This window comes from Ambystoma mexicanum, chromosome 2p (assembly GCF_040938575.1).
Source record: "Ambystoma mexicanum isolate Mex_15411 chromosome 2p, UKY_AmexF1_1, whole genome shotgun sequence".
Lineage (NCBI taxonomy): Eukaryota > Metazoa > Chordata > Amphibia > Caudata > Ambystomatidae > Ambystoma > Ambystoma mexicanum.
The window spans coordinates 276,325,040-276,343,967 of NC_090923.1; the positions used below are offsets into that span (position 1 = coordinate 276,325,040).

The window sequence follows — 18,928 nt, forward strand, 5'->3', positions numbered from 1 at the left end:
TCACTGGATTTACTGGACCATTTTTTGGGATGACAGACAAGGGCCAATATGCCCCTACGCGGATCCAGCGAATAGGAGCAACATAACCTTTACGGTGGTCTAGTGCCAAGTTGATGCACCAGCCTTGCAATTCACTGTGCGACCAAAGTGCTTCATTTAGCCAAAACAAACACCCTGTGTACCAAAAAGGAACAGCACGTGACTCACGATAAACCTTTGCGGATCGAGAGCAAAGAAAAAAAAAAGTCCCATTTTGTATGTCAGACGCCGAATGTTATCGAAACATTTAATGTGAAATAAATGAACTTTACCAATTGTACAGTCTTGCTGTTTCCTTTTAAGGTACAGTTTCATATTCCTAATAGTGACGCGCTGTGCTGTGAGACGATGTGCGTTTTCCGGGTTCTGCGTCTAGTCGCGTAGGTGACTGAGCACGTTTGGCTACTCTGCCCAGTAACGTCACGGAGAGAGATGAAGAAGAATCTTAATGATTTGGTGATGTCAGGCTCAGGGGCGGGGGCGATTTAGTGCCGCAAAGGCAGGTTACTCAGGGCGATGCGTCAAGTGATAAGATGACAAGATGGCCGCGCCCTGCTGCCTGATTTCACTTGTGTTCAAGAGACGAAAACTCGGGTAAGGTGCATAGGAAATGTTTGTATGATCAATCGACTTCTGGTTAAAAACACATGGCCGAACCATAGGGACAATAATATTTCTGACCGCACCATTCCTTTTACGGCAGAGACAGATGGGAAGTGTTTATAATAAAGAGGCTGCAAGCATACTCTCCTCATAAAAGGGATATTGGGTGAAGATGTAATATTTTTTGATTGGTACTTCAGGACTTGCTCTGGTAACTATATGGAACTGATAGTTCGATATATACTTTATTGTATTTTTTAATATTTGTACATCTAATTTCTTGTATTTTCTCTTGTATAAATTATCAAAACTGAAGTTATGCTAAAGGTTTGTATGCCAAATAAAGCTTTTCGCTTGTACAGTCAGCATTTTAAGTTTAGATTTGACTAACAATCTCCGCTGCACAACGCTCGAAGTGCGTGAGATTAAAAGCCCAAACAAATTCAGAAACAACTTCGAGCTGTGTGTCTGGCAATAACCATTTAAACCCCCTTACTCTTGCTTTTTTTAGTTGGTCGAAGGATCATACTCTTGGATTTACTGGTATTCACTACCAAGTCATTATCCTGGGCGTACTCATTTAGGGGTACAGTTTGTTGCGGCAAACCTATTTGTGTTTGATCGATCAAGATGAAGTTGTCATCATAGAGTAACCAGTCAACGCAACACACCCAATTTAGGGGGAGAGGAATGAACTCTATAGTTCGAGTTTTCCTGATGTCTGCATTAAAAAGGTTCAAAAGTACCAGGGCAAACACAACCCAAAGTGCGTCATTGGGAGCAGGGAGGCGCCCTCTACATTTTACCTGTTTCTTATGGTGATAGAGTTCCCACAATTGCGATTTAAAGGGGGCATCCTTCTCCAAACAGACCGCACGTCTCCCATCACCTCATTGCAAAATCTAGAATATTTTTCATGGGTCTCTTCAGGGGCCATAGAGCCAACATTCTGTGAGATGAGACTAGGAGAATCAACTGGCAAAAAGGCACAAGGTAAACTTATGGATCTACCCACTCTGCCGACTGAACCTATGCAGGCGGGAGGGCAACTGTTGGCAGACCAGTCTCTCGCCATCTCTCCAGACTTACAATAGGCACCTGAAAAGCCGGTCTGAGGCCCAAGATTATCCCATCGAAAAAGGACATTATCGAATTAAAAGATTTCTCTGATCCGTGATGTTATCATTAATCCCCTCATAATGTCGCACTGGTGACCTTAAAACAAAGTACAGACAGAATCTTTGGACCAGCCAGATTAGGAGTAACAGGTTTTTCATACACAAAAATCTGGTTAGGCAATTTGGGCAGATCGCGAGCAGATCGTTCTGGAATGGCAGAAAGTACAGATTGAGTAAGTCTGTATTTGTATTTATTTTATTTATATAGCGCAAAGCCAGGCCCAAGGGCAACCGGGCGCATATCATATTAAGGCAATTACATTATATTTATAAGTAGAGGAGCAGTACATTAAATATCATCCTAACAGTCCCGACAATTTGCAACAAGTAAATAGGCGTTACAAATCAGGCATCGATCATCATTGCAAGTAGGGTCCCAGATGGCCCATTCAATAAAGAAGAGCAGTTGTTAGTAGGAGGTAACTAACCAGAGCTTGGCTTTGTGTTTGAATTGGTTGAAAGAAGGTAGGGTTCTAATCAGGAGTGGTACGGTGTTCCAGAGCTTGGCTGCCAGGACTGGGAAACTGGCGCCTCCAGCAGATTGAAGCTTAAATCTGGGGATCGCTAGACCTTGGTTTTGTGCAGATCTGAGTGCTCGTGCTGGTGTATAATGAATGAAGCGTGAGGCTAGGTATGAGGGAGCCTGGTGGTTGACGCATTTGTAGGTGAGGGCCAGTGCTTTCAGGGAGATCCTTTGGGCGACAGAGCCAGTTGAGAACCGCATGAGTGTCAAGGAGGCGTCCAAGTATATACCCAGAGTTTTGGTGTCTTTAGATACTTTAATCAGATTGCCATCAATGTTGAAGGAGCCGAATAGATGACTTAGTTTGTTAAGTCTCTGTTGTGAGCCTAAGATGAGAAGCTCAGTCTTGTCATTGTTGAGGCACAGTTCATCCTGAGCCATCCAAGCCTGTATGACAAGGTAAATGTCATTAAGGGCTTTGGAATCAGCAATGTAGTCACCAGTGATAGGTATGAGTATCTGGGTGTCATCAGCATAGTTAGTGTAGGTGACACCCAGATAGTCAAGCACGTCAAATGAAGGTTTGGTGAAGACATTGTAGAGGGTTGGGGAGACACAAGAACGCTGCGGGACTCCAAACGGGACTGGTGTGGGATCGGCCGATGCAGTGGGAGAGAAAACTCATGTGCCTATTGTCAAGGAATGACCTGATCCAATTGGCTGTATTGTCAGAAGTGGGCCGCTGACTTCAGATGCCTGCATAGTATTTGGTGATTGACCAAATCAAAGGCAGCTGATAGATCCAGAAGTAGTAGAAGGGCCAATTTACCATTGTCTTTAAGGTCAATTTGAGATCAAGTAAAGCTGTTTCAGTCCCGTGCTTAGTTCTGAAGCCAGATTGTCTTGAGCCAAGGAGGTTATTGGTTTCGAAGTATTTCTGAATCTGTAAGTAAGCTGCTCTGTAGAGTATTTTAAGAAGGAACGGTACGGTGGTAATAGGTCTATAGTTAGTTGGTATTTCAGGGTCTAGAGTAGTTTTTTAGGAGGGGGATGACCCATGCGTCCTTTAAGTTGTTAGGTACCGTGCCTGTTAGGAATGAGGAGTTAATGAAGGCAGTTATAAAGGGAGCAAGGTCATGTGCTGCTTCCTTGATGATGGATGCTGGGCAGGAGTCACCTTGGCAGTTAGAGGGTTTTAGATTGCGAATGATGTTTTCGACCTCAAGGATGGTGAGTGGCGTGAAACTGAAAGGGGTGTGAGTAAATGAGGCCGTCGGAGTATAGGAAGGTTTGGTGGAGGGGGTTTGGTGAGTAGGGTGTTTTGTTTGGCGTTAATTTTAGATTGTAAAGTGGTAATTTTTGAGAGGGGGGCATTTTGGATATTATTGCACCATTTACTGTCTTTAGAGCAGGTGTCAGGCGCAGGGGATGGTGATTCCAATTCTTTAAGGATTTAAATAATTCCTTAGTGTTGGATTCCGCTTGAACGATGCGTTGGTTATAGGTCTCCTTTTTGGCTTGTAGAATCGCTTCTTTGTAGTTATGGGTAGTAATGATGAGGCGATCTTTGTTAAGGTCACAGGGGTGACTCCTCCAACGTGATTCAGCCTTACGTTTCTTTGCGTAGAATTCTTAGCTGCGGTGTGAACCAAGAGTTCAGGTGGGTCTGTTTGGCTTTCCGTAGTTTGAGTGGAGCTATATTGTCGATGGCTTTAAGCAGTGTTTGAAGATGTCTACTAGAACTGTGGGGTCGTTATGTTGGGACACAAAATTGTTCAGGATGGGAAGGATGAGAGGGAGGAGTTTATCCTTAGTGATGTCTTTTTTGTTCCTAGTGGGAATGGCTGGAGCTATGATAGGAGCAGTATGGGGGTTGGTCGCTGGTAAGTTGAAGATGATAATGTGATGGTCTGACCAGGCGCAGGCAAGGTTGGAACTTATAGATGTGTAGCAGTTAAGGTCAGTAATCCAATCAAGCGTCCTGCCCTTAATATGGGTGGGTTCGTCAATGCGTTGTTGGAAGCCTAGATTAGCTAATGTGATAGCTACTTCAGAGGCCAAGTGATCCTTAGTGTCGAGAAGGCCCAGGTTGAGGTCGCCTAGTAGCAGTACCTTAGAGTTGGGTTTGGTATTGATGGTCAGAATGGCCGTGATCTCATCTATGAAAGATGAGAAGTGGCCCTGGAGGTCTATAGATAAGGTGGATGGTGGCAGTGTTAGTTGGAGATAGGGTGAGTTTCACAGAGAGGGATTCTGCGGAACTGAGCTCAATGTTGGGGATGGTTCTGAGTGTAATGTTATTTCTGTGTATAAATGCGGTACTCAAAGGATACACAGTATTCAAAGGAAAACCCGGTTCAGGCTCCTGACAGATGTCTAAAAGTGCAGCATAAGGCATTTCGACTGCATTGCGCTCTGCCAAAAGTTGCACTGGAAAGCGAACTGAAGCGGCAGTCGGCTCACCAAAGTTGAGCAAGGCAGGGGATTTACAGTTTTGCTGGGAAAGAACAATGTTAGTTTCAAGTTAGATAACCACAGTGGGAGAGGAAGAGGCCATTAACAGAGGTTAAACCTCTAGGCAAATCCTACTCTTAGTTTTGTGCATTGCTGGGCACAGGAACCGACTTGCTTCTCAAGGCATGCATCGGTGCAGTAGTAGTTAAAGAGGCACTCACCCAAAGTTTTTAGAATCAAACAGCACCCACAAACAGCCCCAGACTGCTCCTTTATACTCCAACAATGCACTCCTGCAACACGACCCCAGAGCTTCCTTCTTGCGGATAGATTTTCTCCATCCGCAGTGATTTTTGGATACCAAGGCTTGAGCCTCATTACTCCAGCCTCTCGGGTTGAGTGTGTAGTCATGGGTTGGATTTCTTCATGGTCTTTGTGGACTTGTCACAGTACGACTGGTTTCACAGGATTTTTGCCGTGATGACGCAACACAGACCGTGCTGCCGAGGCATTTTGTAGTGAGGTGGTCTTGCACAGTTAAGTGTCCCCTTGGTTGAACACTGACAAATCGGTTCTGCATAAACACGATGCTCCAGCAATAGCTGCCACACACCGCTCCTTCACAATCACGCCTTCCCTTGAGGGTACAAAAACGTGGTTGTAAAAATAACAATCGAGTTACTAACGGGACAATTTAAATTGCTACGTATGGTGAACGGTAGCATTTTGAACTAAACGCCGATCTCCCCCCCCCTCATCCATTCCTCACTTAAACAAATAAATAAAATAAAAAAAAATAAAAAAAAAAAAGTTCAAATGCGCCCGCCAGGCCGTGATTCATCTCGACCTACAATAACCCCTGCAGCCGTCCATTTGCCTTCACTGCCAATTATTCTTTGCGCATGCACCCCAATGCATTACTCCTTATCCCCACAAATTGGCATGACACAGAATTTCAAATGGCAAACTTGGCCGCAGTTTTATTTCCATGACAACAGAATTATTTGTACACATTTGTGAACTTCATTCTGTCCGTGTGGCGCTTGCTTGCCGGATTTCCTTTGCTTCCCCCTATACTTGGTATAGTAGGCCCCCAACTCCCCCGACCCATTGTACCTGCTCCAATCCTGCCCGTGCAGGTGTCCGTGGATGGGGAGAGCGCCGTTTGTTTTTGGGGGAAGCTGAGCCTTATTTGTCCCTACCAGACGCCCCCGCCGTTTAGGCCCCCAAGAGGCGCTGGTCCGGAAGAGCGAAGACCCATTCCGTTTCCTTCTGGCTCGTCCGGAGTCTATCATTTGTGCTTGGTTGCCCAAACACCGCCACGCCACTGAGTGGGTTCTCGCCCACTGTGGCTCCCCTTCTTCCTGTCTCCTTCTCCCATTCCAGTAATTTGGTAGAGATGTCCCAGAAAAAGAGCTCTGTTTCCTTCGTGGACAAGTTTTCCTCCGTCCGTTAGGAAGTACTCGGGTGTTTTCCCATCAATCAAGCCATGCCTGGTCTGATGGAAACCCCTGCCCCTGCAGAATTTTGCAACGGCCCCTTTCAGCTTCCTCCTTGACTTCTTAACTGCTGCATGGCTCTCTGCCCCCCACCATTGCGCCCGGGGAATACCTTCCGACCACCCAATTTCAGTTTCGCCCAACTGTGCTGATATTTCCAGAATGTCCCTCAGCCGGACACCCCTCCCCAGGCTGGTCAGGTCGTTCCCTCCCAAGTGTATTACCAACACCTCTGGCTTCTGCCGCCTACTCAGCAATTTCCATAGTTGCCCCTCTAGCTGAGCCCACTTCATCCCTGGCACCCCGTGACCCTCACTCTTGAACTCGCCGGCCGTCAGCGCCTCCTGCTGCTGAGTCCAGCTGGCATTAGCCATTGAGATGCCGGAGTGCCCCACTACCTACACGGTACGTTTCTTCCTTCCTTGTGCCGCTGGGAAATGACAAAAAGGAGGGAACGGCATGGTTAACTTATATTTTTGCGGGCCTGATATATCTTTTGTAACATCCTGAAGACCATCTCCCCAATTTTTTGATGTCTTCCGGCCATGCCTGCTCTGGGCCACTTCTGCCCCTACCACCTTTCCCTCTTGCTCCACCTTAACCAGGGTGGGCCAGCTCTGGGACACTTCTGCCCCTGCCACCTTTCCACCTTGCTCCGCCTTGTCCAGGGTGGTCCTGCTCTGGGACACTTCTGCCCCTACCACCTTTCCACCTTGCTCCACCTTAACCAGGGTGGGCCAGCTCTGGGACACTTCTGCCCCTGCCACCTTTCCACCTTGACCAGGGTGGGCCTGCTCTGGGACACTTATGCCCCTACCACCTTTCCATCTTGCTCCGCCTTAACCAGGGCGGGCCTGCTCTGGGACACTTCTGCCCCTGTCACCTTTCCATCTTGCTCCCTTTTAACCAGGGCGTGCATGCTGTGTAACCACTTTTGTCCCTGCAACCTTTCATTCTCGCTTTGGAATGATCTTGCTTTGGAACCACCTTAGTACACCACTCTTCGAGTCTCACCACTCCCCCCAACCCTTCAAATCTGCAGGTGTTCCTGGGCCGAGGGCCAGGGCTCCCCACCCAATTTATCTTCGCTCTGCCTGCCCCTGCAGGATTACCATGTTGGGAGAGCGCCGTTCCTGCCGAGTGAAGTTGAACTGTACCCTTTGTTACCCTTTAGCTGTCCATCACCCCCATGAAATCCTCTGCGGTTTGCTTGCCCTTGCAGAAATTCGCTGAGCTCTCATCATGACCGGAAGGGGCTGAGCCATTCTCCTTTTTTCTAGGCCACCTTCCCCTCTTCTGTCCCTCTAGCACGACAGAGCTCCCCTGCCGTGGACCCAAAAGTTAGCAGACCCGTTACCTCTCTCCAGCATCAGTCCCCCTGTTACTTGATCCCCACCCCGGAAGGATGAAGGGTGGCTTGGCCTTGCTGAGCTGTTCAAAAACCCCGATACCACTGCCAACCCTGTCCCCGGCGCCTTGCTTAACCCTTGTTTTAGCGAGTCGGACCTCTCCTGTTTCTCCCTGTAGCTTGTAACGCCTGCTAAATGACCCCAATCATACCTTCCAAAATCTTGCTGCCCCCAGCGCCAGGCCAAAAACCCTTGTTTTACTTTAGCAGCGGGTTGATATTATTAACGCTATACAACCCCCACAGACTGCTGACCTAATCTAAACTCCTCCTCCTCCAACCTTTTGTCCTCAACCCTTGGCGCTATGTTGTTCTATTTCAAGCGGCACCTGCGCCCGATCAATCGTCATCCAATGTACTTGCACACCAAATCAACTTTGGCCCTCGTGGGAGTCTGCGTGCTTCCCCTGTTGCACAATACTGTATTAGTAGTGAGAATATGTGTATTATACCCGCTGAACACCTCGCGCCTTCCTTGCCCACTGAGGCCTTAATTCCATAATATCCTCAATGTTTTAGCGATAACATTTTTTGACCCAAGAACACTCCCACTCCGTGTTTCCATTGAGCATTTTTAATTCAACCCCCAGGCCCCTAGCCTCAAGCGACCTGGCTGTCGTACCATGTAATCCCACAGCCGCTCCGGTCTGTTCTGGGGACTATGTATCCGACATAAGACATGCATGTACCCCCGGTCCTACGCCCAGGCCCTACCCCACATAAGTCTGCTAAGATCACACATGCAAAAGCTGTCCGTGCTTGCACCTTGCCAATGGGCCCTCCTTTGAAATTTCTGGCTCAGACCTAAGACAATTAAGCACACCTGGTGCCTTCCTAATAACTGTAGCACGTGTCCCCTAATCTGTTGTAAAGGCCATACCCGATCGGGTTATGTTAATCGGCGCGCTTCTACATCTTAAGTACAAAACCATTGTGCACACCTTAACATAGCGACCCTGGAGCCCACATGCAGTCCCTGGCGTGGACCCGCCTGTCTGTTAAATATTATATAACATGCTTAATGGCCAGAAGTTTCTCCGGACGGACCCAGTGCTCGAACCTGATCTGCTTCGAGTCGTCCTGCTCTCCAAACGAGATGACCCTAATTCTGCCTTTACATAGTGCTATGAACCCTCCGGTATCTGTGCGCTGCTTATTATTATTGAAACGTTGGGTTTGGACCTGCCTGGCTTCGAACCTGTGTCCCCAGGTTCTGCCCAGATGCAAAGTGAGTACTCGCTCCTGTCATGCAGCTCTACTTAGGTGCTGGCCTCCTGCGAAAGAACGTGACCCCGTATTGCATTTGTAATGCAGCCAGTTTATCACCCCGAGCCTCGCCAGCCCAGCCATCATTCATCAGCCAATCCCGAGGAACCTTACCCATAATTACTGATTGCAGAGTCCCCTATTTCCCCCCATATTTCTGCGCAACCGCCCTGCTCAAGCGGGACTCCCTTGAAACGGCCTTGATTAACCCCATCGCAAGAACCCTTAACCGCCACGTGCAACATACTGAACCTTCGGTTTTTACGGTCCTAACTCCCCCATGGCCACACTAACCCCCTCGTAGGAACATGCTATGCGCATCCACCACAAACGTGGCGAAAGACATTGCCTGGCCCACCACGCAGGTTACAGCACCATAACTGCCCCGCCAGGTGAAGCCTGACATTTTGAATAAACGTGGCATCCCAACAACCGTCCGCTTCCCCAAGCTGGATTTAACACACCTGTGTCCCTATGTAAGTGTAACCGCTCGGGCCATCCAAACTTAAACCCACCACAAACTTGTTTATGTCAGAACGGGCACTGGAGTTCCCACATCACGAACGTTAGTACAGCCCCACGGGAAGAAAACGGTGCTGCCTAGGTTTAGCTGAAGAAAGAATGTCGTGGTTAGGGAGGTATTTTGAATCCCGATTTATCCCTTGCCTGAAGACATAGGTAGGGGCACTATTAAACGTTCAGGGAGACTTGAAATTGATACATTTTTAAGTAAATCTCCCAGCAAAACCCTCCCACAATCACCTACGAACTGGGTGAGTGGAAATGCAAATACCCACTGCCGTGTTTCAAGATTTTAAGGCAGCCTGAAAATTGTATTCCTGCTTCGTGTTATCAAGGCCAGTGAAGGCTGGGCTTCGTGTCTGGCAGCCAGAATGGCAGGCCAGTGATCTGCCCGCTGCCTCGTGTGCGGCTAGCATTATTAGGTGCAGCACATAGCGTGTCATGGGATCCTCTTAGAACCCTTTGTCCTGCCAGACACAAATATCGGCAGCAACATTCCCTTACCACTTGTATAGAACTGCACCCGCAGCGCCACGACCGTAAACACCTAAGGCTCTATTTAACATTAACACCATAAGCCCTCACTGTAGTGTGCATCATAATGGCGTGTGGTGCCACGCCATGGCTAAACACGATCCTACCTACGCTGCCGAGACATCGAAATACAGCAACGTAAATCAAAACCTTTTTATTGCCTTCACCCAAGCCTCCCCTCAAAGCCACGCTGTGTACTCAGGTGCCCAGAAACCCCAAATCTGATGCAGCTCCCCCGCAACAGACAAGGGCACAATCCGACTTCGACAAAGGTCAGCGAAACCACCTGTTTCGACCCCTGCCCGCGTTCTTTGTTCGCAACTCCACCCTCCCTTGACTCACACGGCGAGTGCCCGCAGACAGGCAACCAGCGTCCCCTGCTATCCCCATTCACTCCGTGGACCCTCTGCTGACCCGCCCATGCACCAACCGCGAGCAGGAGAGAGCGGAGGTCGTAACCTCCATTTGGCGAAAGCACTGAGCTCGAGGCCGAGCTACAAGGAGGAGAGTGAAAAATGGGATCCCGTAGCACGATCCAAAAAACGCCCCACACAACTAGCAGACATTTACCCTTCAATGAATGCATGCACTGTACCCCAAAACCATGAGCACCAGCTCCGCCGTTCAACATGGGCAAAAACACCAAGGCCTCCTTTGCCCACTAGGAGCCTCCACTCAGCAGCCCGGGGGGGTCCTCATTGTTGCAGCCTGGCGGGGAAACAAACCACCGGCTGCGAGGCGCGGGCGCTCTCCCTCACGCTCTGAAAACATAGTGCCTTAAGGCCGACTCATTCAAGTCTTCTGAAAGCGCAGCAGTCTAGTGCTCATCGGCTTCACAACCCATTTTTTAACAAGCATTCAGTAAGAAGAAAAAGGCTGTACTCTGTCAGTGCCGTATTACACCGAATCAACACACGGTGAGCCGTTTAACCATTGCACTATGACTTAATCCAAACCAGTCACATTTAACGACAGAGCATTCATTATAATGATACAATAAGACAGAATTAATTTGTGCCGCGCTCTACTCGCTGTGCAACCAGACCGGCTCTATTATTACCCACGATGTGCCCTAGGCGAAATAAGTGGAGGGAGGGATGGGTGCTAACAAACAGGGCCCACGGGCCCGCCCCGCCCAGGAACAAGCTTATTCCTTGCCCCTCCCCCACACTTACCTCCACCGCACATTTATTCCTGCCCTTGATGCTCCTTCCTCACTGGAACAACGACCCGTCCTTCACTGGAACACCTCTTTAACTGGAACCCATCACGAACATCACTGCAGCACACGAACCAGAAAATGAAATCCTTCTGCCCCAACAAAATTTCTTCCACCTGCGAGGCGGCAACCGGGTCCCAGTGCAGGAGCGAGATGCCTGGCACCCCGGTCCCGCCTGCTTAAATCCTGATGGCCCCGCCCCATTTCCTTTGTTCAGCCCTTCGCAGGCTTTTGGGCCATCAGGCCTTTGGCGCCGTTCCGCCCCTCGCCTTTTGACCCCCAGGGGAGGGTCCCAGGTCCTGGCGGCATGACCCCGCAGGGGTTACCCTGATGCCTCCTCCATTTTGAGCTGCTTTTTCCGTCGTCAGCTCCAGAAACAGTGGTGCCTGCACTGGTAAGATTCCTGGATTCTGCACGTACTGCTCTGCCGTGAAGTGAATCCAAGTTCAGTAAACCTGCCCGAAGGGCCGTCATTCTCTGACTCGATAGTGTTGCAAAGCATCCGTTTGCAAAACGCCAAGTATGGGCGACGATCGGCGAGGGTGCCCTTCTGCCACGCACTGTGGTTGCAGCCGGGGTACTGTGAGATTCATCTGCTGCCTTCCGAGGCCGAGCTCAGATAGTGCTGGCAGAATAAAATGCACATACAGGTGTTCTGTTCCCAGCCAAGCAGCGTCACCTGTTGATGTACCCACGCCCCCAGGGTTACAGAAGCCTTCCAATCGGCAATGTTCCATCCAGAGCATACACAAAACCCGATGCCCATTTTGCATGCAGCAAGTAAGACCGAACTGCATAAATCGGTGCACAAGTAGCCCGGTCATGAAGGATGAGGTTCATGGAGCTTACGTTCAGTTTTGAAGGCATACCGAGCCAAAACCAATTATGGAAAACATCATGGCATTGCAGACTACCATGATCAGTTCATTGATGTTTGGTAGAGATCTTATTTTTCTTGAGCCCACAAAGGCCTACTCAAAGCCGGCTTTTCTTGCCACACCACTGGAATTAATTCTGGTCAGGGGTAACCATCCTGCTCAAGGTTTCATGAATGCCATAAGTAAATGGCACTTTAGATAGATCATTCATAGTTCCCTAGGGTGTGGTATATGGTGTTGCAATCACAACTAGTACTGTTAGGGTAATAGTAGCGTTTGCTATCTAACTATGTATATGAAAACCGACCTTAGGTTTAGGTCTAAGCAAGACTGGTGCAGGTTTATACATTTGTTTCCAAAGATTCCATGCAAGTATTCGAGTCTGCAATCTGAAGCTCAGCGGGAGTTTGGCCTATCTTTCGCCAGCTTGTAGATTGCAATCCACGGTTATTGCACTTCGTGAGAGCGATACCACAGACCCGGTTGTGTCTGGTTTGGAGTAATATCTGCCAAGTCCGAGGCTGGAGGACATGAGGAGGAAATCAAAACTCACCCTCGAAGCCAGACCACCCATTCTGTTCCACCCTCCTACAGTTGGGCACGATCTGACAGCAAATGTCATACCGAACCAAAGGGCAAAGTCCATCACACCGAGATACCCAGGGAGGGTACCCAGAATGCCTGTCACCACAGCTGCAGTAGACTTCATTATTTTTCGGGCAGACAATGGGCTTGTAATATCAGAAGCTGGATGGATTTTTAGAGGCCGCGATGCGATTGGCTCTAAATTAGGGAAATACGACACCTAGAGCCTTTGTGGAAAATTATGTTTAGGCAGGATTCCAGATGTATGTGAAGGGGTGGGGTGGTCCGTCTTGCCTGGATACCGATGCGCCTCTTTATGACTAGACCTTTACTTGATGCCCCACTGCAAAGCTAGTTAGGCAGTTATCTACTTGGTGACTAGGCATGAATGTGACATTTGCAGGTGTGAGGGAAGCAATTCTCCCAAGCAAAGGGGTAGCGGTAGCTCGAGCCAGCAGATAGCTTGCCCTGAGCATTTCAGAAGCCCGAGCGGATTAGGCCCCTAGGGACCACAGCAAGGCTCCACTCCTCCCAACACATCACTTATGCCACTAATATTTTGATTTGCATTGTAACTTTGTGGCAAACCAACGGGACAGATATTCCTCACGTTTGCTGCCACTGGTACAGCACCAAGCCAGTTTAAGGTGCCACCCACTTCTTGAAACAGAGCACCAATTCTTGATCTCTTTTGGTCTTTGTTTGATATTCTTATACCACTTGAATCTGCCGTTTATTAGTTGGGTCCAAATTGATTCTGGGTTTTCCTTGATCTTCAGAGCTGAGAACACCACCACCTTTGTTGGTGACTATTAGGGAGATTTCAGTTTTATGCTTAATCCCTTCTCCTAGTGAAACCCCCAGCACATTTTGCTGGACTTTTTTCTTGTTCTCCTGAATGATGGGAGCCTTTTTTCCCTCATTCATTCCCATTTGCTCTAACCATGGGGACTCTGTTCTTCTGTTTTACCTTATTTTGTGGAGTCTTGCTTTCCTCCACATCTCTTAAAGGCTTCTGTATTTCACTTTTGCAGCACACCACACCCCATGTGCAGTGTTGCTGGGGACCCTTTGGGTTCTCCTTGTATATGCTTTCATTTCCCCCCACCCCTCTTCTACCCCAACTACTGTCCTTAAGAAAAGCGGGATACTTTTTATCCAGAGTGCTAAGGGGCTACATAGTATCCATCTGCTCTCTGCTCCTGTAACTTAAGTTAGCGACAACCCTATAGTTATGGCTGGTGGCAGTGGAAGTGTACCAACGTTTGTGAAATTTTCCATTGCAGGCTGTATTCACTGCCTCAGTTATGTCCAAAGGGTCACCTATGTTCTAAAATAGCAGCTGCTTTCTTTTTGCGCCATTTCTTGCATGGTCGTCCTTTGTTCAGCCTTCTACCATTATGGGAAGGGGAGGTCTGAATTAGAGTTTTGCCTTTGGCGGGAACCCTTTGTATCCCCAGCCTAGGCTCCAGTGTGTCAGAGGACAGGAAGCAGTGGAAGCAGTTACAAACTTCCCTTTTTCTGCTTATGTGCCTGAACGTAACCATTTCCCACTTGGCAGCTGGTTGTCCTGATTGAACAGCCATCCACCCTTTACTGTAAGCTGTAAAGAGAGTTTGCAGAAATGAATGGGAAATCTGAATAAAAAGGTGAGGTTCCTGAGGCAGAAGGCAAGTCGACCACTGGAACAGAAGACGACCAGACACCAGCAGACCCATCCTGTAACCGTGAAGAGAGCACTGCTGTTCTGACAACGTTTTCTAATCGACAGATGAGCTCCGAAGAGGACGACTCCTTCCCTTTGGTTGACCAACTAGCCATAAGGTGAGCTGCAGAACAAGCCACCCAAGACACACTGACCTTTCAGGGCTGCAAACAGCAAATACCAGGGGACCTCCGACCCAATTGCAGTGCATCACATTCCAGTGCACAAATCCTCCTAGAACGTTGGTGAGTTCCAGTTGGACCTCCAGAGGCACGATTCCCCTCACAAGACTGCAGAATCGAGGCGGAGCAACGGAGCAGTGTAAAAAGGCACCAAAACTGCAGACAGACATGGGAGATCGAATAATTCCTGGCTGATTGTTCTTTCTCACGACTGCTGCTGCGACATCCCTTCCAGAATCCATCCTTTCGTCATCAGACCGAGTCCATCGCTGCTGCACCAGAAAGAATCCAGCAGCATTTTCTTCAATACAACCAAGGTACTGTGAGATTCAAGGTAGTACTTACACTCAAGCCGAATAGTTCCAGTGTGACTGGAGTGCGATACCAGGTGTTTGGGTGGTCGCCCATAACCAGTGCCCAGACTTAACATACTGTGCTCCTATAGGGAGTCCTTTCCAAAAGGGCCCTACTAACTTTTGTATTCCACTAAGCATTTGATTTAAAGTAACTAAAGTTGGAACTTTGCCTTTTCTGCTGCTACATAAGACTTTGCACCCCTTCTCAACTGACTTTGATGAACTCTTTAGTAGTTTGGGATTGAACTGCTAGAGCATTAGAATACCTAAAAAGTGTAACTTAGAGGTATATTGCTGTTGCTAGTGCTGAAAAACCCCTTTTCCTTCCAACAGACCTTTGTTTGAGCGACTTTACAAATGAATGAAACTGGTCATTTAACTGTGCTCACTCATTGCTGGCGCAAGCCACTACTATTGAATCAGTCACCTGAAAAAGTGGTGCTTATATTTTCCATTTGTGTTGGTTATCAGTATTTACTTACCTTCCATTGTGTATATCATAAATGTATATTTTACTACAACTTGTAGTCTGTAAGAGTTGTGTTGGGCTAATGTATAGACTAGGTTAATTGTACTTACCTACAGCTCATATCCTCTATATAGGATGAGCCTGGCTGCTATGCCATTCTACCAAACCTCTGGTTAGTACAGACTTGAGTTGGGGCCTTGATGCAGAGGATATCGAAGTTAACATTCCAATATCCCAGTGTTCAACTCGTCTCAAGTTGACCTTTCTCCAGCAGAGCACAGCCTGCTGAATAAAGTTTGGATGGAAACTGGGTCAGAACAAACAAATTTTAAATTAGAATCAGAGATTCGACAGCTCTTATGAAAAATTAGGCTACAGGTATTGAGAGGCTCTGGAAGATATTACTTCTAGCCAAACAGTGTTCAGATCAAAATCCACGTTCTTGCCTCCTACTAAAAACATGCTCAAAGATTTTGCAACTTTTGAATCCACAGTTACCAACTGTCTAGAACAGCTTCCAGTAAAAGACATGTAGAATACAATGCGTCTAAAGAGGAACATTTGGCATTACAAACTTTAGAAAGAAAAACGGCTGTGGTTAAACCAGCGGATTAAGGTGGGGGCAGAGGGAATTGTTTTCAGGACTGCACTCATTCATTATACAAAATACTTAAGTTCATTAATGTTGACGTTAAGCTTCCCCCCACCCCCTCTCTTTTCCCCTCCCTTTCCGGGATCGTCCATTCTCCTCCACTTAAGGGATCAATAGTCATCTCTTTTTCAGACTGTCACAGTTCACATACAATAGATTAAACTTCAGGTTCTTTTCATCAGTATGGAGACTTATTATTTGTGTTGTATGATACTCGTCCATGATCTTACGTACCTCCCCCGTCCCTAAATAACTGGTCTCACCAGGAAACTTCTTTGGGGATCTGATGTGTAGCAACGTTTGTGTCTCCCCCGTACTATTGAGCAGACTTCGTCATCTCATGCATACTCTAGTCGCTCCTTCTCTTGGATATTCAGAGTCTCAGGAGCCGCTCCGTTTGTTGCAGCTTCCCTTTGGCGGTATCAGCCTATGTTGCGAGGGCCAGCTGCCCACAACCATTCTCTTGTGATCAAACCACCACCATGTTTCGAGCCCCATTCGGCTCATCCCTTCAAAGACTCGGTTACACTGGCTTCTCAATGTTATTACTGCTGCTTTGCAGGCAATGTACCGTGCTTGGTCTGCGCCTCTTCTCAGGGTCACGTTACCAGAGGATCTCCCATGCTTGGAAACGCCTTCCTCCCTTGCTGCTCGTCTCCCTTTCCCTTTTGTACACAAGTGTTCCTCTTTCAATCCACGCCTCTCCAAGGATTGGTCACCATTTCTTAAAGAAACTTTCTCTCTCTTCTGAATAATAGCATCAGTTATCTTCTTCAGCCCAGTCCTCATAGTTGCCAGGGTTTGACAGACCCATATATGCCATCATGTTTACTGCAGAAGGGAGTTCCTCACAGGAACAGGAATCCTTGTCCCCCAAGGGGGAGTCTCTCCTGGTGAGGTCCCACTTGCCCCTACCCCTAGGGAGGATGTTGAGGAGCGGGCTCCACTCCCTAACCGGTCAGAGGGGGGCTCCCCATTGGGGAGATGGGATGAATTCCCTCGATTAGTTACAGTGGGCAGACCGCCAACGTGGCCTGTATCCAATAGGGGCCACATATTTTCTCAACATCCACAGGATTTGGAGACCAACCTGGAAGGCCTCTCCATAGAGACCTTATCTGGAGGGAGGGGGAAAATAAATAAATAAAAAACCCACCCAGATCAATTGGCTGGGAAGTGGCACGCTCTTGTACCCAGATGTGGGGAGACCATAGAGCAAAGGAAAAGAGACAAGGCTTCTGCTGAGAATATGGTTAAGTCTTCATGAAAGTGGGTGCTGGGAGGAGGAAAAGGGACATAGATGTAATGCCTCAAGAGCAAAGTTGGGTTCTCATTCCATTGCCAAAAGACAATTTAACCGTTGGCTTGTTGGACTCAGATCATTGATCGAAAGAAAACCTGCCGGAGAAGTAACACTTCTAGAAACCAACACCAACCTCTGATCCTTTGTCAAAGGCTAACAGTGTGTTCCCATGGGCTATAATCTTTGAAACCAGCTCTGGAGACAAACAAATGGCACAGAAGGTAGAATTGTGCTAAACAGAAGATGATACAACCAAAAATATGCCAAAAGTCATGTAGTCATTCAAGTAGACATTCAAACATAAGACGTCCATATGTGAGAACACATACAAACCAACCCTTTAGGCTTACACTGGAAATAATATGCCAAAGAATATTAAAGTGTTTGACAGCTGAAAGTTGAACACTTACAGAGAGCAAGGGTCTCCTCCAGTTAGCTCCGATAGATAGACATTGGCGAAGTGGATAAACAACATTCCTATTGCTTGCTTGGAAGTGTCTAAAAACCTGTGGAATGGCAATTAAATCCTTTAATTAGCATGATCAGGTTAACTTTCCTTAACACAAGTGCTAAACATTGACAGACAAATATGGCTTTCAAAAGGTAACGAAATATTTAAAACATCTCAGTCAAAAAGGAATTTTAAAGATAGTACATTTTGCATAATTCAAAGCCCCCCAGGTTTAAATGTCATTGAAAAAAGAAAACACGTGCCATTTCACATTATAAACAAGTGACAAAATTAGAAAATCTTAGAAGCAATTCATCTCAATGGGTTGTACACAGTTTTGCTACATATGCATTAATAAATGACTATATATTTAGATGTTATTGTTTACAGCACAGACCTAGCACGAGAACAGTATCTCTGTACAAGGTGTGGATAGCCAGCGTTTAGTAGGTGTCTGAACAGTAGCAGAGTACAGTGAGCTGCATACTATGTCAGTCTGTCCATCCATTGGGATTAGTACTTGGGCTGGTGATTTTTTTTAAAACACGTTTTGAGAGCTTTGTGTTACTGGATGCTTGTGGGGCCATGCCGAGCAGATACAGGGATCATGTTCCAGAGGGTGGTGTAAGCAACTCATAGTAGCAAAAATAAAGACAGACGAGTGATCACAGTTCAAGGGTGTTTAATAAACTGTTAATGCAGGATGGAAAAACACAAATCTTAGAGGGGAGCAAGCGTCAACCATCAAATGAAAATAAGGCAGTCCCAGTGGCGTGGTGTCAAAATAAAAGGGTCTATACTAAGAAAAAACCCATTGCCAATTCCTTATGCCAAATACAAAAGTGTGGCATAGGGTATTCAAAATAAAGAAGAAAAAAGTGTTCACAAATAATAAGTCAGGATGCGATTGCCATGAGGGCTCCATTCCCCACGTTTTTAGCATGGAACAAGGTGGGACTGGAGCACAGCACACACAAGCCTTTCCAGCTTGAGTCTACAGTTCCGTTTCAGTTATCAGGTTCTCAAGGGCCAAGTCTCTTTACTCTCAAAAGTCTCTTGCCTTCAAGTGCCCGATGTCCGAGTAACAAAAGTTAGTTCAAATGTATGTTGGGTGATGGCTTCACCCTTGGGTCCCCCTCTTCTGGGCACAGACCCCTCACAA

At 47.4% G+C, this 18,928-nt stretch overlaps 1 protein-coding gene across 2 annotated transcripts in view; it reads right to left on the reverse strand.

The window, feature by feature from the left end:
* STIMATE (STIM activating enhancer) overlaps positions 1–18,928 on the reverse strand; it is a 620,507-nt gene that overhangs the window by 469,414 nt on the left and 132,165 nt on the right. For both annotated transcript variants that reach the window (XM_069643543.1, XM_069643541.1), the window contains exon 3: positions 17,726–17,821. In XM_069643543.1, coding sequence (XP_069499644.1) covers positions 17,726–17,821 — 96 coding nt within the window. The remainder of the gene's footprint in view (positions 1–17,725; positions 17,822–18,928) is intronic.